General features: G+C 28.2%; 2 protein-coding genes across 7 annotated transcripts in view; both read right to left on the bottom strand.

Annotated features, from left to right (window-relative positions):
• Positions 1-433: 433 nt before the first annotated feature.
• LOC145182718 (tetratricopeptide repeat protein 7B-like) lies at positions 434-13,424 on the bottom strand. 3 transcript variants are annotated; one of them, XR_016448398.1, is made up of 22 exons: positions 12,674-13,424; positions 12,401-12,570; positions 11,967-12,129; positions 11,136-11,313; positions 10,924-11,002; positions 10,429-10,562; positions 10,268-10,331; positions 9,675-9,800; positions 8,898-8,981; positions 8,708-8,812; positions 8,508-8,622; positions 8,368-8,412; positions 7,599-7,671; positions 7,384-7,485; positions 6,966-7,024; positions 6,690-6,821; positions 6,232-6,338; positions 5,892-6,029; positions 5,153-5,250; positions 3,727-3,831; positions 3,495-3,586; positions 434-708 (listed from the first exon to the last, which is right to left on the bottom strand). XR_016448398.1 is itself a non-coding variant. In XM_090074683.1 (22 exons), the coding sequence occupies exons 1-22, from the start codon at positions 12,795-12,797 to the stop codon at positions 573-575; spliced, it is 2,442 nt and encodes an 813-aa protein (XP_089930809.1). In that variant the 5' UTR covers positions 12,798-13,424; the 3' UTR covers positions 434-572. The 3 variants fall into 3 exon arrangements, 2 of the variants coding, with proteins under 2 accessions (XP_089930809.1, XP_089930810.1); XM_090074683.1 differs by having other exon boundaries at positions 8,368-8,425; XM_090074684.1 differs by having other exon boundaries at positions 8,368-8,425; positions 10,268-10,347; positions 12,674-12,800.
• Positions 13,366-23,828, bottom strand: part of LOC149877039 (ral GTPase-activating protein subunit alpha-1-like) — a 35,190-nt gene continuing 24,727 nt past the window's right edge. For 3 of the 4 annotated variants that reach the window (XM_090074679.1, XM_090074680.1, XM_090074681.1), the window contains exons 30-41: positions 23,475-23,528; positions 23,099-23,237; positions 22,844-22,986; positions 22,461-22,642; positions 22,264-22,371; positions 22,036-22,107; positions 20,252-20,375; positions 18,788-18,943; positions 18,486-18,644; positions 14,734-14,861; positions 14,376-14,644; positions 13,366-13,998 (exon numbers count right to left, since the gene is read on the bottom strand). In XM_090074679.1, the coding sequence (XP_089930805.1) occupies positions 13,838-13,998; positions 14,376-14,644; positions 14,734-14,861; positions 18,486-18,644; positions 18,788-18,943; positions 20,252-20,375; positions 22,036-22,107; positions 22,264-22,371; positions 22,461-22,642; positions 22,844-22,986; positions 23,099-23,237; positions 23,475-23,528 (1,695 nt within the window). In that variant the 3' untranslated portion in view covers positions 13,366-13,837. Of the gene's footprint in view, positions 13,999-14,371; positions 14,645-14,733; positions 14,862-18,485; positions 18,645-18,787; positions 18,944-20,251; positions 20,376-22,035; positions 22,108-22,263; positions 22,372-22,460; positions 22,643-22,843; positions 22,987-23,098; positions 23,238-23,474; positions 23,529-23,828 lie in introns of all 4 variants that reach the window. The other variant, XM_090074682.1, reaches the window with a different exon arrangement.

Genomic DNA, 23,828 nt, shown 5'->3' with positions numbered 1-23,828 from the left:
ATTTCTGTAAATATAATCGCAGTTTCTAATCATAAAGTTATAAGAACAGCGTTTTGAACTAAAATCTAAACACACGCACCAGATAAATAAAGCAATTTACTTCATCAAGCGTTCTCATCATGCCGTTTATCAATAAAGAGTTGAGTTTTTTTTGTGTTAACATAAAAACTAAATTAACCCCAATAATTTGTATTGGTCTTAAGTTTAGTTTCTTATATTTAACAATAATTTTTACGAAGTCGAATAACTTCTGTAAAGTAAGCCTAACAAAAAACTGAGTGTTTTGCATCAGCGTCAACTTTTTGGCATTAAAGCAAATGAATAGGGGGGTTTAAATGACAGAAATAAAAACATCATATGAAATTTTTTCGGAGATTTTTTTTTTCATGGGGTCAATATTATGTCCTTATTATGTTCAAAATATAAAAAAAAATTTACAATAATTTTACACATCTTCAACTTCAACACGGAGATAAAATATTTCCAAATTTTTAATATTACAGTTATAATTAAAAGAACTTGAAACGAATTAAGATAATAAGGTTCAATTTTTAAAATTCTATGCACTTTTCTCAAATCTTAAAAAAACGTGGCAAAGACGTATATGGTATGATTGGGGAAGTTGATTCTAATTGTAGCGAAATGACATAACAGTTAGCCGCTTCGTTATACTGACCGCAAGATTCCAGGACAACGCCTAAGTCATTCCTAAAATAATTTAACAGTACCGTAAAATAGGGGTAACTTTGATCAAGAAAGTAAAAAACTATTTTTAGTTTTTTCTTTTCGTTTAAAAAACTTATTAATAATAACTAATAATAAACTAATAAAAAATCTTGAAAATAATTTTTTTTCTCTAAATAACTATTTAAGAATCTTTTCAAAATGATCTCATTTCACAGGCGAATGAGAATGATATGGTTCTAAGACAAAATAGTAAAGTCCTATGTACCTTTTGTGAAAACCCTATCCTATATACCTCTTGTGAAAAGCAAAATAGTAAAATGTCCATTCATCCTATGCACTTATTGCAAATGGGGCGGTCATGGGTTATTACTATTATGGCGTTTTTACTTTACTTTTAAGTAAGCTTTCAAACTTTTTGAAAACGTCTATTACTTTAGTTAACTTAATTCTGAGTTTAAACTTGGTATAACATGCTGAACTTAATCCTGCTAAAGTTAATAATAGATCCAAAAGACAATTTTGATGCATGAGAATATAATTATTAGATTGGCCTGTTCTTTGCTTAACAATAAAAAATAAAACAAGTCCAACGAAACCCAACACCAAATAATGTACTCTAAGCGTCAATTACAAATTATTTGTTAATCTTAATGACTGAGCTAAAAACTGGATTAGAATGAATGCTGTCATCCGTGAAATGAACAAAGGGATACCAACAATGATAAAAATTATAACTGTCATGAAAAAACGAAAGTGATATCAGCATTGTAAAAAGTTTTAAAAATGAAAGTAGTCTTGTTTTCCTTTTTTTTTTAAGCCTCGATTTGAAAGATAAAAAGCAAGGTTTTCTAAAAACATTCAATCTGCTGAAAAGATTCTATTGACAAAAATATATAATATGTAAATAACTTAAATAATTCTTGCATTTTAAGAATTAATATGGCGCTTGAACATGTCGCAATTTTTCATATCATTTTAAGGAAATAATAAACTCTTCGTTATTTACAAAAAAAGCTGGCGCTGTGAAAGAATACGAAAAACTTTGGTGTTGTAAAAGCAGAGTGCACATATAACAAGATAAAATCACCTTTAAAGTTGAAAATGACAACCATATGGTAACGCACGGTCAAGCTAAAGTCGAATGAGCTCGTGCCGACAAGAAAAAGAAGGGGAGAAAAACAAACTGAGAAAACAAAACGATTGTTTAAAACGAAATGGTGAATATTTTGCAACTTGCGATCCAATATCTTACAAGCAAAAGACTTTTTTTTGGTGTTAAGGACGAGTTCTATGGTTTTGGATAGCAAAAAGTAAGATTTAAACTGTTTAAAAAATTTTTTTTAATTTTTATTTCAGATGACTGCAAAAAAATAAAAAAAAAACTGCAGTACTACTGTATTAACATAAAGAGAATACATTTTGCACGGTGATGTGCGTCGACATCGTTGGAAAGAAAGATCAAACAAAGAGAATTTGTGCAATTTTTTCTTGACACAAATCTTAACCATTAATTAGTATTCAAAAGAGTGAAACTAATCAAAAAACTAATCATAACTAAAAAAAAGATTCAGACCTATTTTCCATTTCTGCATTTCTCGAAGGAGATGAAATGTCTTTAAAACTGATGTTGAATTGCTTTCTTCATACAACTGAGATCCTTTTTACGTACTCATATGGTGATGGAAAACTTAGACAAACATATCTACATGAATCATGGTTTTTCTGAATGCAAAGTTTACCCACCATCTGATGATGGCGGCATATGCACTAATATTGTCAAAGACATTTCATCTCCTTCAAGAAATTCAGATATGGAAAACAGGTCTGAACCCTTTTTCAGTAGTTAGTTTTAAACTAATTGGAATTAGAGCCTTCTAAAGCATATTTCTAACAGCGACAATTATCTGATGAATAAATCGCGGTGGGTTTAGAAAAAATATCAAGCGAAAGAATTTGCAAAATCTCATAGAAACGAAACTTGAAAATAATTTAAGGAATATGATTAACAAAATTTTTTGATTTTGTTAATCATATTCCTTAAATTATTCATATTCACCACCATCATATTCCTTAATATTCACCACCAATGTTATAATTTCAGCCACCTACAGGAAAGAATATGTAGTGAAGAAAATGAGACACTATGCACCCACAGAAGAGAAAAGACTTAATGTAGAGGTCGGAAAGTATTACTGGTTGCTGATGGTGACAGAAATCTTGGATGCAACCATTAAAACTCTAACACCAGTGAATATCAATACATCAAGTTACTCACTAATCCGTCGACCGACATTAACGTTTAAATCAGGCAAATGAACTAGAGTTGGGTCTTCTAATAACCGCCATCTGAAGTGAATATCTCATTCTCATATTGAGTTGTTTTGTTGCTGAATGTTAAATTAGCCTTAGGTTTTAGTAATTTATGATTTAACTTTTTTTAGTGGACTAATAAATTTACATCAATGACTCTGGCTGCCTTACAAAAGTATTTTAAAAAATATTTAAACTCTAACATAGCTGTCTTATAAATAATTGCTTTTCATTGTGTTCTTGATCCCCCTGGTTTGACCTAACAACATTTTTCAAAATTCATAAATTATCAAAATGATAAAATGTTTAATAAAAAAAAAATGTTTTAATATAAAAGGTTCAAAGCTTAAAAAAAAACCTTTTTACAATAGTAAAAAGATACAGTACAAAAAATAATGGCGGATAATTATCAGAATGCTAAAAACATGGTCTACACACACGCGCACAGAAACATTTGAACTAGAGCAGAGTTGACTAATAGGATATAGAAAACTGACCAGGCAGTGTGATTAGTAGTATCTTTTTGAACACATCTACGCAGAGTTTTCTCGGCCAGCAGTAGTTCTCCTTCGTCATGGTACAACATTCCCTAAGACATAAAGGGCATTGAATATTAGAAAATGGTAATTAAATTGAACTGAACTTCCTAAACCAATCCTAAGGCAAATTTTGCTTTTGTTTTTTAAACAACAACAAAAAAAATTTACAAAATCTGTATCTAAAACGAACCAATCTTTGGGCAGCAGATCTGTGTTCAGGCTGGACCGCTAGAGCGCTTTCGTAATGAATTCGAGATTGCTGAACATTTCCTTGTAACTCGCTTAATCTTCCACGCTAAGTGAAGTAATGCAAATAAAAATGTTGAACCAAAAGATGATGAAAAATAATGCGTTTGAAGGTTTAAAAGATTTTTAAAAAATGATAAATTATTGATATTTTCCCGACAATATATTTAATTAAAAAATATCTTTTCATGTTTTAAAATAATTTAAAATTTTGCAAAAAGGAAACCACATGTTTAAAAGCAGATTTGATATTTTTAAATTTAACTCAGCGCATTAAGTTTAAGCCCTTACGTCATCGAAGAAAAGTCACGATTATTTCGCGTTACAGCATAAATAAACAAAATTATTTAATTCATAATTAAAGGCGAAGAACAGAATCACGAAGGGAAGAGCAGTAATATGAATGCAGATTATACAGTTGTAAAAAACTGGGGGGAAAATCAATGAATATACATTATTAAAATCACTTCAATTTCAAGAAGCAACATAAGAAGCAAAAAAAGTTGTTCGCCGATATCCTATATTTAAGAGGAATGAAAAGCTTACGAAAAATAGCAATTACTGCTATGATTGGATTTATATTTGTTGTTGTTTCAGTGTTTCATGTTTGGAGGAGTTCGGTAATGGAAAAAAGCAAAATGCTTGAAGCTTTGATGGAAAAAGAACTCGAAAATTTGTTTAACAGAGCGGAAATACTTAAAGTCAAACTTGCAGATGAACAAAAATTATTAAAAATCACGAAGGACTTTAAACTACACGACAGCTATATAAATAGTAGTTGAAAAATATAATCAAAATTACAACTTAGCAATAAAGCTCGGAAATGAAAATATTTCCAAAATACTTTAAACCATCTAATTTTAGTATGTAGGAAGTTTTTAATATTTTAAATGTTTTTTGTTATTGTTATGTTAAACGGCGAATATAAATATTTTAAATATAAATATAAAATTGATGATCGAGAGTTTTTCCTTATGAATACTTTTAAACACGTTTAAAACGGGAATAAAATTTTAGAATGTTAAAAAATGATTAAAAAATAAATAAACAATTGAACAGCTAAAAAATAAAAAAATGTATAACTTTTTAAAAGTTTATCTAGATAATTCTTGTAATAAAATTATATGCTGAACTAATGAAATTTATACTAATCAGCAAACTGGTGGATAAAAAAAAGAAAACACGCTGAAATTATTTCTTTACTAAACGGCATCAAAATGTTGTATCTTAGACGCGAAGTCACGTTTCAAGCATGATGGATAAAACCTTAGATTTTTTTTTGATGTCCAACTCTACTAGCACATCTGGTGAAAGACGGCAAAAACACAACCCACTCGGTTATATAGAACACGAATCTGAACATGACTCACCATATACAGAACATCTGGCGAAAGAGGGAACTTCGAATGAGCTTCTAGAAGACAACCTGAAGCCTGTGTTGAATCACCAATATCAATGAAGCACTCAGCTAGAAAAAAAAAATACACACAAATATAACCAGCTACCTGCGATTATCTTATTAACTTTAATCTAATAACTTTATATATATATGTATATATATATATATATATATATATATATATATATATATATATATATATATATATATATATATATATATATATATATATGTATATATATATATGTATATATATGTATATATATATACATATATATATATATATATATATATATATATATATATATATATATATATATATATATATATATATATATATATATATATATATATATATAAATAAAATTACACCATGAGCAAATCATTGTTTTAATTTGGTAGGCGTTCACGCAGCTTCCATTTGTGCAGAAGCCGTTACATTTTTTTAGTATAGTTCAAAATCTCTACAACTTATTTAGTTACAGTATTTAAAAATGGGAATTATTGAAAATATATGTAGGAAAATAGAGGTCTCAATTTGAGGGATCAAAATTTTAAAGCAATTTTACCCAAATCTGATAAAGTTAAAAATAGAAATATAATTGTAAGGTCATAAAATACCAATTTGATACCAATAGTTTTTAAAAATCTTGATAACTGATCATAAATAACACACATCCCTAATCAATTATTGTAGATGTTTATTATACCTGTAACTAGCCACAACTTGCAAAGCAAAGCAGCAGCTCCAGGAGACTCTTCTCCAGCAGCAACTGAATACATGCCAGAAGCTGCTTCAGAAACTGTTCTTTCATATTGCGTGGATGTTGCAATACTTTCCACATCATCTAAATTTTTTTTACATTAAATAAAGGGAAAAAAAACCGAACATTTCTTAGGTTGAGAAAGAAAAATGTTTTATTTGTTGAAACTTCAAAATTTTCAATTGAAGTTTCAACAAAAATTCAAAAAAGATTAAATATTTTGAAAGAAAAAAAAAAAAAAAGCTGCCAAATATATGTTAGCAAAGATATCTGAGAGTTATTTTACCTGCTTCTCTTATGCTGAGTGTTTCTGGAAGAGCAGCTTTTTTATTGAACCCAAACTTTTCAATTTTACCTGAAGGACTTTTTGGCAATTCAGTTGAATAATCAATGCTGAAAATAAAAGGCTTTGATATTTTAACTTTTTTTTAAACATTTTTTCTTTCACTTTTAGAAATTTAATAAATTCATACAAACATTTTGTCAGAATACAATCAATAACACGATCAGAATATTATTATTAGTTAATAATTCTGCTTATTATATATTACTATTAGAATATCATTATATATTAGTTCATCAGAAATAATATATTATATATTATCAGAAATAATTTTTTCACAGTAATGTTGGAAATGGCTAACTTCGTTGAAAAAACACTTATTTCTTATTGACTTTTTACACCAGGAAAATCCAAGTATAAATACATGTGGCTTGGAAATAAAGAAACAGACTTTCACATACACAGCAAAAGATTCGTCTTCTTCCTCCTTGTGATACAGTTCATTCCATACAAAGAGCATGCGCTGGCACACTACCAAAGCTGCTTGGCTGCTATGCAACTTTTGTATAATTTTTACTTTAGTTATTAACAAGCTATAATAACAAAAAAAAAAAAACTTATTAAAAATTTTAAAAAATGTTAACAAAAAGTCTTTCTGCCCTTAAAATTTGTTCTTAACCTGAGACATAATTAGACCAAAATCTATTAAATGAAAACAGAAGCTCAAATTGACCTACCTAATTTCAGAAGGATACTCTATGATAGCAGTCTCCAATATATTCAGTGCTTCTTCGTACTTTCCACAAAAAAACAAAGTTGTATAAATCATGAACAGTACTTCATTTGTAAAAAAGTGAACAACACTTCATTCATAAATACTTTTTTATGATTTTTTTATATTAAAACTTACTATAGAAGAAATTCCTTCAATAACAATTATAGCAAAAGAGAAAAACAGGAAACATTTTACGTAAGAAAAACAACAGTAGAAATTTGTATTCAGTTTCTAATGGGAAACAAAAAAGCTTGCTGCCTCAATCATAGCTGATAAAAGTGTAATTTTACAGCCAAAATCGAGGCAACTCATTTTTAACTTTTTTTTCATGAAACTAAATAATAAAAATTAAAAATTAGAAACTATAGAAAATTTGCTACCTTTTTTTCAGCTGTCAATAATAGAACAAACAGATGTAAAGAATGAAGATCCATACAATTAATTGCTAATGCTAACTTGTTTGTATTAATTGCTAAAGAATGCTAAAAAAAAAAAAAAATCCCACAAGAAGTAATAGCTTAAAAAATTTAGTCTAAAGAGTAGAAAAAAACACTTTAAAAAGCATAATTTACTTGACTTTTAAAAACAAAGTCACCTGCTTTGACAGGGCTTGGTTTAATGCTAAATGAAATAAAATTTCAGAGTCTTTCGGATCTAACACATGGCCTCTAAAAATATGAAGATAAAATATGAAACTGTTGCAATCATTGTTATATTCCATAAAAGGTTTTTAAGTTGCACAACTATTTTTGAAGAACTACCATACAAAACCAAGTTATGCCTGGAGACTTATCTAACAATATAATTTAATGGGTCTGAAAATGGAAAGAAGCATATTTGTAGGTATGCGGATAAAATGGAAGGGAGCACATTTGGGAGTGGGAACTTACTTTAAGCAAAATTTAAAACAAAAAAAAATTTATTTCTATGAATTCTTAAAGAATTATAATTTGTTCTAAATTAATAATTTTATATGATAAAGTGATGTCAAGGATTTCCTTTTCATTAGCCAAAAAGTTGTTTTCTTCAATTTCATCAGCAGTAGCTGTTTTTTTTTAACACTGTGTGACCTTTGCAAGGCTGACCTTTCTTTAGACAATTAATTCATCCCCAATTCTATGAACTGGTATAACCAATGCACAATAGATGAAAAGTCATTTTTGACTTCTAATATCTAATTAATGATGCCTCCGTTTTAAATAACACCCCTGAAAACTTATTTAGAAGGTTAAAACAGAAGGGGGCTAATTTGAAAGTGGAGCAAACTTGATCATTTATGGTAATTGCTTAAAAGTTTAGCAACTTCAACAACTTCTTTGTATAACTTGCTTGTCAAAAATAAATTTCAAACAAAAAAAAACAACCTGTTTAATGCTTCAATTGAAAGCTTGAGGTACTTCTGATGCTCACTAGTAGAAGAAGCTAAAATAATTACCTTACAATGTTATTTGAATTGAAAAACTTTTTATCAACTAATCATTTTTCAAAATATCAAATTGTAAACCTTTAATAGCTAGGTGATGGTTGCACACACCAACACCCAATAACGCACTTGCTTTAGTAAAATCAGATTGAGCGACCTCGCATAGTTTTTCAGCATACTTTAGTCCATCATTATACTACACAATGAGAAAAAGAAAATGCTAAAACTCATACACTTTTTCATTTCTGAAAAATGATTATTAAAAAGGAAACCAAAAAAACCTTTTGCAAGTGATTGGTACAAAGTTTAATACAAAGCAAAAGGGTTTCTTCATTTGCTGGATGAATTTGATGACACTGTTCCAACATTAAAAATGCTTGAAGATACTAAACATAGCAGCAGACAATCAAAAGCATTAACTTTTGAGCAAATAACTAAGAGAAAGTAATTTGAAAGAAGAAAAAAACCAACTCTTTGTGATAGTGTCAATGCCAGCGAGAACTGAAATAGGAGTTGGTACTCTCCATATGATAATTTCAATGATTTCTCCATAGTCTTAAAAAAAAAAAAAGATTTACATCAAACCATGCAAAAATAAAGTTGGAGTGAATTTTATCAATTAAAGAATTTAAATAAGCTAACATGTCAATTAGGTTTGACATGTTGGTGATTTATTTTGAAGAAGTTTGTTATTGAAAGTTTTAGCAAGTAAGTACAAAACTAAAAAATATATTTCTTTGTTTAACATCTGGCATAATTTATATTATTAAGATCATAAATGGTCATTAACAATTAGTAGAATAACAGGTGGCAAATAAAATTTGTTAGTAAAGTTAACTTAGTTTTTTAAGCTTAATAATTTTGTTGTTAGGTTTTTTTTTGTTGAAAATTTGATTTTACAAAATTTTGACAAAAATAAAAAATTATAATCAAATCTATTTTGGTTCTTTTATTTTATAAGGGCAAAGCTTGATAATATTAAATAGGAGTTATACAAGTTTTATCAAAGTAATTCTCATTTATCTAGCAAGCAAATTTGTGGCCATTTTGTAGCAATCAGATACAATGAAAGGTCTGGTTTTCATTCAATTAGGATTCTTAGAGAAAATGGTAATCGTAAGAGGAAACCTGGAACTGATACTTTTATTTGACATCCATTTTAGATTAGGAGAAATAAGGATTTTTCATTTAAATCATTAAAAGAAATAATTACTTTTATATTATTACTTTTCAATAAAAAAAACCTACCTGCGACAAAAGACAATATTCATTAAGGTTGAGTAGAGCCAGTGATAACAAGCTGAATAAAAGTTTTGTTTCATTTTTAGTTTTTTTTACATCTTCTTTACTGTTTGATGTTGGACCAGTTAGGTTCTAAAGAGATGTTTTTTTTTAAGAGAGAAAAAAAAAAAAATCAGAAGGTAATTTGAATATTTTTGTTATAACTTCTAAATTAAATAGTTATACAATTAAAACTCAAATAGTTACACAATTAAAACTTAATAATGTTAGAAGCATGATATAAATGGTCATTATAAAGAAGGGCACTTAGGTGATCTGATGGAGTAAACTGAAGTAGAATTTTTAATCTTTAAATAAAAATACCTACTTATGAGCTGATAGTTGACAGGAAAGATACAATTAATGTCTTAATAAACATTTGTAAAAATCAAGTTTTAAAATAACATAAAGAAAAAATTTAAGCATATTATCTCTGTAATTTAAAACATGAAAGAAACTTTAACATTTCAAATAATGATTGTTAAGCATTCTCTAGAGAGTAGCTGTAAAATAGATTTAACAATGCTAAAAATATTTTTCAATGAAAATGCAATAAATACCATGGCTTGGTAGAGAAGAATCACTAGTAGACACTCTCCAATCTGTGTTGTTGGTACATATACACTTAAACAAAAATTTTCTTTAAAAAAAAGTTTTTTTAACAATTTTTTACTAACTTTTCAGATAGTAAAAGAAAAATAGAACAAATAGTTAAAAATACCTGGTTGAACATTCTCTTAGTTGACCGTGAGTTATATCAGTAGATAATTTTTCTGTTATCTCTTTGGAAGGAGGGAAATAGGTAAACGGACTAATGAATGCTAGCAACATTTCTGCCAGCCTTCGACAAACTATCTAAAAAAAGTCTTCTAAAGTTTAAGTTGAAGCAAAAATTCAGCTATGCAAAATTTTACTTCACATTAAGAAAAATATATGCAAGATAAATTTTTAAATACGCAAAACAAAATTCCATTTTGTTCACTAAATTTTTCTATAATACCATTCAAGTCAAGCAAACATTTGTTTGACTTGGATGGTATTTTAGAAAAATTTAGTAAACAAAATGGAATGATTTGCATTTTAAATTTACAAATGATAATAAGATTCATTAAACTTGAAAGAAATTCAACAAGAGAAAAACTTTTGGCGAGAAATAAAAACTTTAATAGAAGACATTCTTTGCTCTCTGTCCTAATTTGAAAGGTAAATCACTTACTTTTCTGATTTGAAAAGTAGATTTAACTTCGACAACTCTCAAAAGATTGCGATAAACTTCCAGAGCTCTTTCAGCAAATCTGTTTAGGTAACAAAAAAAAAAATTCTAAAAATGAAAACCAAGAAAGAAAAAAAATTATTTTCATTTTCTTTGAAATAAAAATAGAGTTTTATTAGCCACATTAAATAGTTACATAATTTGACAAATCATACCCTTCAAGCAATAGAAAATGTGGAAAATTAAGTACACCATATTTGATTAAGTAAGATGTTACAGTATTTTTATCATCTTCTTCCAACAAAACTGAAAGAGCAATCTGACCAGCATTTTCATAGGAAGCAATTAGGCTTTCACGATTACCACTTGAGAACAGTTTCTCCAAAGAAAAAGCTGCAAAAGAAGAAATTGGTTATTTCCATTGTGTCTCTCATTTTAGGATTCAATTGTGTTTTAAATTCTATTGGTTAAGTGTTGAAAGTTATTATACTTGTTGATTTAAACTTAGCATGGCTAAGTTTTTATTTGAACTTTAACAACTCTATTTTTTAAAAACTTTTGGAAAAAAAATTCAATTCAATAAAAAGCTTGTATGAGGAAATTGACTAAAAGCAACGTTTGTAAAACACACTCCTTACAAAAGTAAACTCCTTACAAGTGTAAATACATTGTAAGTGTAAACACCTTAAGCAAGTGGAAATGGGTGATTGACTATATATGGTATTGACTAATATACCAGGACATTTTTTTTAAGGTAATGTTTTTTTGGTTTAAATATCTTAACAACCTGATCGAAAAATATATATGATCAAGACTTTACCATTTGAGAAATCTTATAATTGTCTTTTTTCTTTTTTTTTTCTTTTCTTTTCTTTTCTTTTCCAATCATGAATTGCACAAAACACTATCATGACTTGATCAAAACACTATTTAAACCATTTATGTGCTTAACTAACAACTCAGAGATTTTCATACTCCACTAGAGAAATGAGTTTAAAATAAAAGATAAATTGAATGAACATAACAATTGGTTTTTTAAAAAATACCTCGACATATCATAGCCTCTGCATACAAATGTTTAGTACGAGTGGATAGCTTTTCTATAGCAGGGGAATCTAAGGAGCTTAGAGAATCAATGCAAAGTTGGTATTCACCAACAACAAAATAATACTTTGCAACAAGCAAGTGTGAATCAATAATTAACTGTGGCTAAAAACAAAAAAAAAGAATGACAAGTAAAACAAATTTTTGTTAATCTTAATAAATCAGAGTAAACAAATTACCACATCAAGTGTGGTTGAAAAAATATAGCAATATATGCATAACTGAAAACATCACATTATTTCTAGAACAAATCAAGTTTATATTGCTGATCCTTTCTGTAAAATATAATTAATAAACAGAAGATGAAGCAAATTTAATCTATAAGGTCATTAAACAACTCTCTTAATCATTTTTTTCAGCCAGTAAATCTGCTTACCAACTTTGCTTTCAACTTATCTACTTCACTAATCACTTGATCTAAATACATTTGAGCCTGTTGAAGCTCTTCTTTTGAAAAAACTTTTTTAGATGGTGAAGCATGACGATCAATGAAGTCTTCCAATTCAACTTCGCCAAGGTGAAATAAACGAAAAAGCTCAACCTCCTCTAAGTAAATAATGAAGCTACAGTAGTAAATGTAAAAACTTATAAATGTTATAAAATTACTAAGTGAAATTTTCTTTAGTGAAACTTTAAATCCCATCAATACCTTTTGTTAAAACTCCGGCTGTAGATTTGACATTGAATGATTGGATTAAGGTTATGACAGTTTTCCACTGACGTTCAACGCGAGCTTTTTCAATTTCTTTTTCAGAAATAGATTTTTTGTTCATACTACAAAAGTTTAAAGCTTTACAAAGTGAATCAGAAAATCAAAGTAAAAAATATAGAATCAAATTTTAAAAATCACTAAAAAAATAATATAAAGAAACTTAAAGGTTTGCACTAATTAGATTTATATTTGGACAACCAAATATATATTTGCAAAAAATATTTAAAATAAAGATATCTTTCAATAAATAGAAACCACTTTAAAAAATTCATAAGGTGATTATCTTATTAAAAAGTCAATAGAGAACTTGTACTTTCATAAAAAGGTCTACAACTAACCACCTGCAAAGCGTTCAAAAAACAGTTTGATAGAAGAATAAAAAAAAAGACATTGTTGTCTCAAGTTTAAATAAAAATGTTTTCACTCAAAAATTATAAATTCAAATTTATTTTGTGAACAATTTTAACTAATTTTTGAAAAAAAAAAAAAAAAAAAAAAAAAGTTGTCATTAATCACAAAATACATAATAATGACAACATGATTGAACCAGATGAAACAAATTTATACCTTAAAAAAAATCTTAAAGAATATTTTAAAGTTAAAACCGATAAATAAAAAACAGTAAAAAATGTAAACAACTTAAAGATTATCTTTAAAAAGGTCTACATGAGATAAATAAGGGACTGACACATAATATAAAAAATAAAGAAAGTTTCACAGATATATATACATTATCAGTATTAAAAAAAAATTCTAAATTTTTCCCGCATTAAAACCTTTTAGGAGAAACACATAATTTTGAATACAAGTTTTAACAGAAAAATAATAAAAAATATTGTAGAATTTCCAAGCAGTTTTTTCAAGATGAATATGAGTAAAGAGAGAAGAAAGGCTGAGCAACTTGTGTCATTCTTTAGAATGTAGAGAAAAAGCTACCTGCACTTTTTCCCTAACTTTTTCACCAAAAAATGAATCCAAATCTTTGTTATCAGCACAGAAAAAAAAAACTTACAGAAGAAAATATTTTGCTAAATTTTTTTATTAAAATCTTTCCATCTAAGTTAAAAGAGAAAAAGAAAAAAACCCGCATTTGAAATATTTTTATGGTGTCTTTTCTATAACACCAGGAAGATCAGACGCAAAAGAAGTTTTAAGCTTATTTTTAAATTTTTTTGGTATTGAACGTCGTCGATCTTTGTAGTCCTTTGGATCATTATCCTCAACCTCAGGTAAGTTAAGTGAGGTGTTAGATTTGCTTTTTGCTAAAAATACATAAAAATATTTGATAAATCTTATTGATGATGACACAATAGATTAGTGAACTCCTATATAACTTGTACAGCTTCTTTTATGTAAATTTATAAAATTTTGAAGTTCATTTAATGGGTATTAAAACCAAAGTTTACCACAAAGCTGCAAGGAAAAAATTTAATTCATAAAGTTTAGTTTTAAATCAAAATCTATTTTAAAAAGTTGTTTAAAAAAGTAAAAATTCAAGAAATAAAAATAAAACCATTTCAAACTAAACAAAAAATTATTTTGAAACTACAATAAAAGTTAAAGCTTTTCCTTAAAATTTAATATATTTCATAACTTTTTTGCATAAAAACAATAAGCTGTATAAACTAAGCTTACTTACGAAACTTTTGTAATTCTTGCTTTTTTGTAAGAGTACTTCCAACTCGTTCTCGAAATGTCTGATCGGGAAGATCTAAGATTCTTAATACAGAATCATTCAAAGATGTCTTCCTTGTGGGTAAGCTTAATGCTCGAGACAAGCCATCCTGATTATCTGAATCTTCAAATTGAACTCCAGGAGAGTAGAGATTTGAGCAAAATTCTTCAAATGAAGTAGGACGAACACGATTTTTTGAAATCTCACGTATACAACGTGCACGCTCCTCAAAACTAAGGTGCAAAGTTTTATAAATAATTAAAGCCTTTTTAAAAATACTTATTGTAAAATATTATTCTTTATCTGACTTTTAAAAACATACTGTTGGTTGTATAGAGGTATTGTTGTTCGTTTAGCTCTTCCAGCAGAAATTGCAGTACTTCTTACTAATAAAGGGAGCAACTTTTCATCAATAATAGCACCATCAAACAAAGGTCCAAATGGAGGAATCTAAAAAGAAAGCAAATGACACAACATAACAATACACACATGTCAGCTAGAAGCTACTTTGAAGACCTCTGTAAAAATCCTTTGGAGGTTTAATAGTGGTATTATTCCTAATTACAAAAATGTAAAATTTGAAATCCTTTGTATACATCTGATGAAGAAAATTTAATTTGAAAGTTTTCTCCCACATAGTTAAAAGTAAATGAGAGCATCAAGTTTATTTTGCATTTCTACGTTGTTCAAAAATTCAAAAGTATATAATAAACATAAATTTATGTTAGTTGTACATTCAGCAATTAGAAACATAAGGTACAGTGCTTTAAATTTTGTGGCCTTTTTATACAGTGAACTATTCGACATTCTCTAGTATAGAATACTTTCTGAATTCTAACTAGCAAAGTATCCTGAAAATAGTAAAGCAACAACAATCATATTAACAATGTTAATCCTAGTATTATAAAGGAATACTTTGTCGATGAAAAGAAAATTAGATCATTTAAAATTATTCCTGGCAACAAGTTCATAAAGCATTAATTTCTAGTGGAATGAAAAATTGCTTTTCTATTTAAGAGATTCTTCCTGTTGTAGTCCACTAGACAAATTTGCAGCCATTTTTTATACTCTGGATGGTGAATTGGTCTCTTGTATCTATTCCAATAAGTATTGAAGCTGTGGTAAAGTGCTTCAGTAGTCTGCTCACTACATTTTCCAAGGGAGTCATGACTCTTTTGTATGAGGTGTTGGATGTGGTAACACTTACTTAATGAAGAGCCAGATAAGAGGCCTGAAATGCTGAGATTTTTCCAATATAGTCTAGCTCCAGTGACATTCCAAAGCAGGCAGAAACCACTGCATCAAAGTTTCTCAGAGAATCAACAATACCAAAAATGTTGAAGGCGCACTCTTTTTATGCAAGTCTCTGAAGGACCTCAACATTTTTGTGATTTCTACACTCATTTCCAGCAAACTGACCTCCATGGAAAGGGTGAAGCTTGATTTGAAGAGCCTTCGGCAACTCATCATCTTTAGACCACTCTTCCTTCAATTTTTTGAACAGATGGTTGACAACTCCAAGGAGGAGATGGAGTTCCTTTAGTGGAATGAAATCCAAGACCAGAGCATTGTCACGCATACCTAAAAGAGGCTTATGAACCACATTCATCGGCCAGGACTTAAAGAGAGCCAAAGATAAAATCTTTGGCTCTCTTTAAGTCCTGGCCAATGAAGCTTCTCAATGAAGCAAATGTTTGAGGACTTCCACAAGCTGATAAATCTTTTCAGTCAACCTCACACCAAGTACAATTGATGAGAGTTTGAATGGGACTACAAACCACAGACAATATTGGCTAGCTTCAAATTACATTAGAGAAGGAAATGAATACCCTCAGGACAAATAAAATTTTCTGAACATTGTTATAGTTTTCAGAAACCTCTTCTGCTACAGCAACAAGCAGTTGACGCTTCACTCCACTTTTTTTTGCTACCTCTGATGCCAAGGTCTTCTTGAAAGGTGGAGACCTAGACTCCAACCCTCCTCCATTTCTTGAATCCCCAGACTGATCTTAAAGAAGCCACCACCATCAAGTCCAAGCTTTACAATGTGATGAGTGCAAAGTTCCCTTTGAAGTAAGACATCCTTCAGAAGCTCTCCTAGGTTTTTGCAGTGCACAACTAATTGCTTCTTTTTCTGTAATTTTTTAGTGTCAGTTTGCATGAAATGAGTAGACAGCAACTTTCCAATCTCAATAAGCTTGAAAGTTGAGTTTGACAACATTTTGATGGTCCTAAAATAAACAGCCAAAAATTATGGTTTTTTATAATTGTATATTAAAAAAATTCACACTTAATTTAAAATTCCTTATGATTTTCAAACAGCCTGATTTACAAACACCTTATTCTATCTATTTGGCAAACTTTTACCTCTAGGTGCATTACATAAAGTGTTTACAGATATAAACTATATAAAACATTGATATTTGTTGGATATGTTTGGTTAACAAATTAATATATAAGTTAAGACTTGTGCACTTAACATACAAATAAATATTTAGGTATTTATTCAAGCATTGATTCAGTTTCAAATTAAAGGAATCAGTTGATATCTATTGTCTTTTATTTCATTTAACAAGATAACAAGTTAAAAAATATTGGATTTTTCAAGAATCTCTTTACTAATGTATTGTGATTTTTAATATAATAAACTAAAAAATATTGCTCTTACTTCAAAGTTAGTACATAACTCAATGGTAGTCTCTGGAGAAATTTTTAGTACCTTTTGTGAGAGGCAAGGGGCAGCCACCTCTGCTTTGTGCAAGTTTGACAGTTTCATGTGGGGATGCTTCTTTGATAGCAACAACTAAAGCTGCAACTTGCTCACTCGCTAGAGAATCCTTTGTAGCCAGTTCTCTCAAATTTTTATGAAATGAGAAATCATTGCAGCTATGTGAAACTCCTTTTCCAAGAAAGGATAACCAATCAGAACAGCTTCTTCAGCTTGATGCTGGTTGAAGTTTTTCAAAGGAAGACTCCATGTTTTTCATAGAACTTTAAATGCCCTATTTGACAGATAAGGCAGTCACAGTCCTGTTCACGTGTTGAAGGCCAAGCTTTTATGGTGTTAAATTGAAACATTGGAGGGAGTGCTACATTCTCACCATTTTTCTTCTATCCAAAAGCAATCCTACATGTGTCACAAATACCTTTTGAAACTTGTGAGTCTGAAAAGTTGAATTGGCGTTAAGCACAATATTCAGTGTATTAATCAATTGGTCATTCAACTCTCTTGTACAATTTTTCATGCAAAGAATGCAAACTATTTTTCTGTAGCCTTTATGAGCTCACTTTGAGTTTGGCTTTTTTAAGAACTGTTCCTGAAATTTTATTCTACACAGGGCTAATTCTAAAAGTAAAGTAACAGGATAGTTGCTACTTCCCCAAAAAATTCCTTGTTAATATTAAAATATTATAAATTCCAGGAGAGCACATTAATTTGAAAGTTGCTATTTTTCGTGTTTCATGGAAAACTTTAGTGAGCTTTTTATTCATAAATGCTGTAAAAATGCAAATAAGATCTAATGCTATCATCCTAAACTATTTTTAAACAGAGGAAAATTTCAAATCAAAGTTTCTTTCATGGACGTATATAGATGATTTCAAATTTTACATTTTTGAAATCAAGAACAACAGTACTATCATCCCCCTCCAAAGGTTTTTTCATGGACAGCTTAAAAATAATTTCTATCAATTCTTGACACATGTGGATAATTTAATTGTTTTGACAAAACATAACAATAACAAATTGTGTTTGTTAAGTTAATTAACAGTCATAACATACTATCACTAATTGAATTATTGTGTTTATTATTATGTTGTGATTTATGTTGTAGTTAATTAATATATCACACAACATAATAATAAATTAAGTTTGTTAAGTTAATAATTGTAACATAATATCACTGATTGAATTATTAAATTGTTTAAGAATCACAACATATTATCACTTATTGAATGATTACCAGATGAAAAATTGTAAAGAAACCTGAAAAATACAGAGAATAGAGCAATCTCAACTGCAATACAGCAGAACTTAAGATCATTTTAGCAAAAAAAAAAAAAAGAGAAAAAAACCTTTTCTTTGCAATCAATTTGAATCCTATATAAACTATTCTTTAATGGATAGATAATTATAAGAACATCTCCAAATTCTGTATTGATGATACCACGCCTAAAATCACGACTATGCTCACACCAGATTATGTGAATTTCATCATTACCAAGATGACGCAACTAAAAAGGGAGAACTTTTATTGTGTCACCTTTATGCTGAAAAATTTTTAAAATTAAAGCATAAATTCATTTCTTAAAACTATCTCATGTATGATTTTACAAACATCAATAATATTTTGTACATTGACATATACTTAAGTTACTTTTGTTTTTAAAGAGTCTTCGTCACCACCTGGGATTCTTGTAGATACATGAAAGATCATTTCAAGAGAGTGTGTTGCAAAGTAAGGCGCAGTAGCTCCTGTTGAAAGATTCTTTTCTAAGCCCCCCATAAAACCTGTATGATCTGCTAAACTAACCTGCACAGCAGAAAAAAAACAATGTTATATTCTAAAATCTATATAAAAAGACATCTAATATATAAAGCCCAAAGTTTGTATGCATGTATGTGGGTGTGTACTTTATACAATTCCACAGTTTTGACCCAATCCTCACAAAAATCCATTTTTAGCTTCTTTTTTACTTTAAGACTCAAATTGAATTTGCATACAAAAAAATGAGACCAAAGCTTTAAAGGGGGCACCATATAAAGCAGCTAAGGAAATTTTGATTTAAATTGTAGAAATAAGCTTTTACATGATAATGATAAAAGATAGCCTTGAATAACTACTACATTTTGGAAACACAAATTTCAAATACCCAAATTTTTCTTTTTTTTTTTTTGTAAAAAATGAAAAATTTAGTCATTCGAAACTACTAACCTTTAGGCATTTGAAACTATAAACTTTTAATTACTTTTGATTGCAAATATCAATTAATAAAGAAATTTACAACAATATAAATTTGATATATTTAACAGAGCTCAGATGTGAGATGTTTGTGCTCCTTAAAAATCTAAATTGTGATTAAAAATAAATTAAGAAATAATCTTATGACTAAGATTATTTTGAATCTAAAACATTTTGAACTATATTTATGAACTAGAGGTAATCTAGCAACTTAAGACTTCAAGAGTGAGGTGTAACACAATTTGTCAAATGATTTCTGATTGATCAATTTGTTTTAGACAAATGAACATTTAAATATCAGCAATATGGAAAACTCTTTGATCTTTAAAAAATTTGAAAACTTGCAGTTGATCAAAAATTTTAACAGCAACTTTTTTCTTGCTTTTTTAATTCACTGAATGTTTGAAAACACACAAAATATGATTTGTTAGTCTCTTTTAAAACTCAAGAACATAATTTTTTTCTTTTTAAAAGCAGTCAACAAACTTCCAAAACTCTGGTAACAGAGAAAGCTCAAGCAATCCCTAGAATGAGTTTTATGCAGCTATATTAGAAGCACAAGCATGAAAAAAAATGAGATTCCACAAAATTTTTTTGAAAGAAATATAATTTTCAACACAATAACTCTTAACTTATAAGAAACTTTGTAGCTTAAACTTGAAAAGATCAAGCTATTGAAAAAAAAAAATCCATAGCATCTTAATTTTTTATTGGCGAAAAAAACTTTATCATTTCATATTTAAAAAAAAAACAATTTCACATAATAGTTAAAGAATAATATTGTATATATATAGTTTCATATATATCATATATAGTTTGCTGCTTTATAATTTAGTGGTTTTACAATTTCTGCCATTTATGTTACACATAAAAAGTTACCTCCCAACTCATTCCTCTAACAAAGTCTTCAAACTTTGCACTGCCTTGAGAGTTTAATAGTATTGAAGTTTTGTCTTCTTGTCCTGGAGCCACATAGAAAACTGCAATTTTGTGTGTTTCACGACTAAGAAAAATAAAAATTATTTAAATTTAAAAATTAAAAAAATAAAATATTTTAAGCTTGATACATATTATGAAATGTTTAATTTATGTACTGACAAAATTCAATTGTAAATTTTTTAAGGGCGCCTGGAAAATCAGTGATATAAAATAAAGTTGATAGTTTTTGATGTAGCACCCCCAGAGGTTGTTATACACATGTAATAGAACTATATTTCAAAGTTTCAGCATTTTTGACAATTATTTACTGGTTTTTCAAGATAGGTGAAGTTTCTGTCATATGGCTTTCTTTTGTATTAGTTTCGGTTCAATAGCATACTTCATTTTCTTTCATGATGGATCATTACCATCATTTGTTATTCATTTATATATTAAAGTGCTATTCATGCAACTAAATATTCTTTGGGAGACATTGTTCTTGGAATTTAAACTTTTGTTTTTTAAACACTTACAGTTTAACTTACTATTCAACAACGTGCATTAATATTCAGCTTATCCTTAGCTGCTTTGTGATTTTATTAGAAACTAAAACATATTTTCTATGTTACATATTAAGTATATACTAAGTACATCAGAAAATCTTTCATTACTGAAGTAGGTATTCTAATTGTATGCTCTATAACCTATATCACCCAATGATACTTGCAATTATCCATGTTAATCATGCACTTCAAGTTCCAATATTATCTAAAGTAACATGATAGCATGACTTGATTATTGTTTATTCAAATAATTCATGAGAATCTTTTTCGGATGTCTATGTGCAGTTACATCAGTTTGTTAAAGAAGTAAGGCACTGCATATGATATCATTGATACAATATCTGAAACATATCTGAAACATATTAATCTGCCTAATTAACTTGCCTATTACTATAAAACTATAAAAAATATCTATTGTCTGGTGACAACTATGTCAACTTCACAGCTGTTAAACAAACTTTATATATGGACTTAAAAAATTATTATGAACTAATCTTGTGGCATAGTAAAATGAAAGGTATCACAAAAGAAATTCAAAAAAATAATGTTTTACCTTATCATTAAACTCATGGTTAGTTTATTTGTAATGTTTCACCTTATTATTAAACTCATGGTTAGTTTATTTGTAATGTTTCACCTTATCATTAAACTCATGGTTAGTTTATTTGTAATGTTTCACCTTATCATTAAACTCATGGTTAGTTTATTTGTAATGATTTCATTTTACAACTGTAGAGCAGGTTGTTGAAAGTTATTACGTCAAGCCATTTGCTCAACACTTAACAATCAGTAATTATTCAAAAACAATTAGTAATTATTTAAAAATATCAAAAAACATAGACATTAACTATCTTTCCAAATTGCCACACCTCCTTGGATAGTTCGGTGTTGTTTTTGTATCTTAAAGTATTAAATTACTTAATGTGGTTTGCATACTGTAATTTATATATACATATATAAAGTACTTGGCAATGCTGTAACTCTTTTCAAATATAACATCAAGAAAATCAATTAAAGAATCTAAAAATTAAATAAAAACTTTGTGAAAATTAAAACTGGAAAAAATTTTTTTTTTTATAAATTAATCAAAAAAAAATTTTTTTTTTAGATATCTTTAGCACAGAAAAGTAATATAAAGCAAAAGTGACAGAATGTATAAGATTTATCAGCAGTAATTCACACCTTGGTCGATTATCTAGATTTTTTATGTCTCTCAGCAGTTTCTCATTTCTCTCTAGTAGTTCAATGCTTTTCCTATAACAAGAAAAATAATATCAGTTGATTGAAATTATTTTCAATTACAAACGAAGAAAAAATAGCCTTTTTTTTACTAGGAATAATAAAGTTTTAACATTCCATTTTACATATGCAAACATTTTCACATTTTGATAAAATTGCCAGTAACGTTACCTTTTATCAGATGTGAAATATCCCAATTGATGCATCAGTATTTTTGAGAGATGGTATTCAGAAGTTGGCTCATGGAAGGTTGGTGGAAGAATATCTGTAGCATTGATACTGAAAAAAAATATAGTGCTGGTTATAAAAAAAAAAACAAAAAAAAAAACATGGGGTCTGGGAATAATTGAGGGAAACTTTTTTTTTACCGATGATCATGAGTCACTTCATGCACATAGTTCTCTTCTTCATTGTGTTGCTTTAAAACAGATGTTACAATCAATGGTTGAAGAGACACATTTAGTGGAACTGGGACTGGAGCAGGCATGTTTAAAGGTTGGTCTGGGTAAAGAAGGCATTCTGGACTTGATTGCCCAATATACCGAAGTAACTATAAAATATTTATTGTAATGGATCAAAGTAATGCTTCAGTGAAGTTTAGAAATAGCCTAGTTTTATGCAGCTCTATGACTTGGAATTATGATTTATATTTTTAAAAAAACATTTGCATTAAAAAAGTATTAGAAACAAGTACTTTTTTGAAATAACAACAAACTATTTAGATTGAAATATATAAATATTTGCAATATACCTGATCAACTCTATCAGTGTTGGGATCAACTGTTTCCCATGTGGGTAAAAGGGAGGAGCTACTAGAAGGAAGTCTCATACCAGAAATTGATAAATTTCTACTGTGTTTACGGTCATTATTTTGTTTTTTGTTCAAATGGAAATCTAACAATTTCAAATGAACAAAAATGAAACAAATTTAAACAGCAAATGAAAAAAATTTAAAATTTTCCAGTGCAATTTCATAAAAAAACCCTTGACACATCAAAATATTTACCTCCTATTAAACCTAGATCTGATTCAACTGGTTTAAATATATCTGTTACATCCCAACAATACTTCCCGGTAGCATCACGTAGTATGAACCTACTAATTGTTTTCAAACCCTCAAGGTTTGTGTTTCTTTTAAAATATTCCTAAATTAGTAAAAAAAAAAAATTTTACAAAATAAGACTGACATTTAATTATAATTTTTTTAAAACTGAAGACTATATCCCAATAGGAAAACTAAATGCTTTGTGACAATTTTAATAAAAACTTTTATAAAATAAGACTGACATTTAATTATATTTTTTTAAAATTGAAGACTATATCCCAATGGGAAAACTAAATGCTTTGTGACAATTTTAATAAAGGACATAATATTGACTTACTACTTGTGGTAATTCTAACAGAGTTAACAATATTGTTTCATCAAGAAGCAAATACTAAAGGCAAAAAACAAAATATATTATGGTTATAGCCCACTGAATTCATTAAACTTAAGCTGGGAAACATTTGGAATGGACAGAAGAAAGAATGCAACACTTCTCTTTTTATTTTAAACTATTTAAAGTTGATTTTTTAACAAATATAATAATAAGAATTTTAACAATAACAGTAACAATGATAAAGATAATAACAAAAACAATAATAGCAATATAAATAATAATGATGGAAGAACAAGATGGTAATACGACAGCACTACTGATTACTTCCTTTTTTCAGATATTTGTTTTGAAAAAAAT

Source organism: Hydra viridissima, unplaced genomic scaffold, assembly GCF_058129835.1.
Source record: "Hydra viridissima isolate aposymbiotic clone 2 unplaced genomic scaffold, HvirCarnegie_v1 scaffold_17, whole genome shotgun sequence".
In the NCBI taxonomy this organism is placed as follows: domain Eukaryota; kingdom Metazoa; phylum Cnidaria; class Hydrozoa; order Anthoathecata; family Hydridae; genus Hydra; species Hydra viridissima.
Note: the sequence above shows the minus strand (reverse complement) of the source record. Positions and strands in the feature narration are given on the sequence as shown.

Coding starts and splice junctions, on each gene's coding strand:
- LOC145182718 (XM_090074683.1), bottom strand. CDS start 12,797: ATGAACAAAAAATCTATTTCTGAAAAAGAAATTGAAAAAGCTCGCGTT. Junction 11,003..11,135: donor CATTTTCTATTGCTTGAAGG/GTATGATTTGTC, acceptor TTACCTAAACAG/ATTTGCTGAAAGAGCTCTGG. Junction 7,025..7,383: donor TATTGACAGCTGAAAAAAAG/GTAGCAAATTTT, acceptor TTTTGTGGAAAG/TACGAAGAAGCACTGAATAT.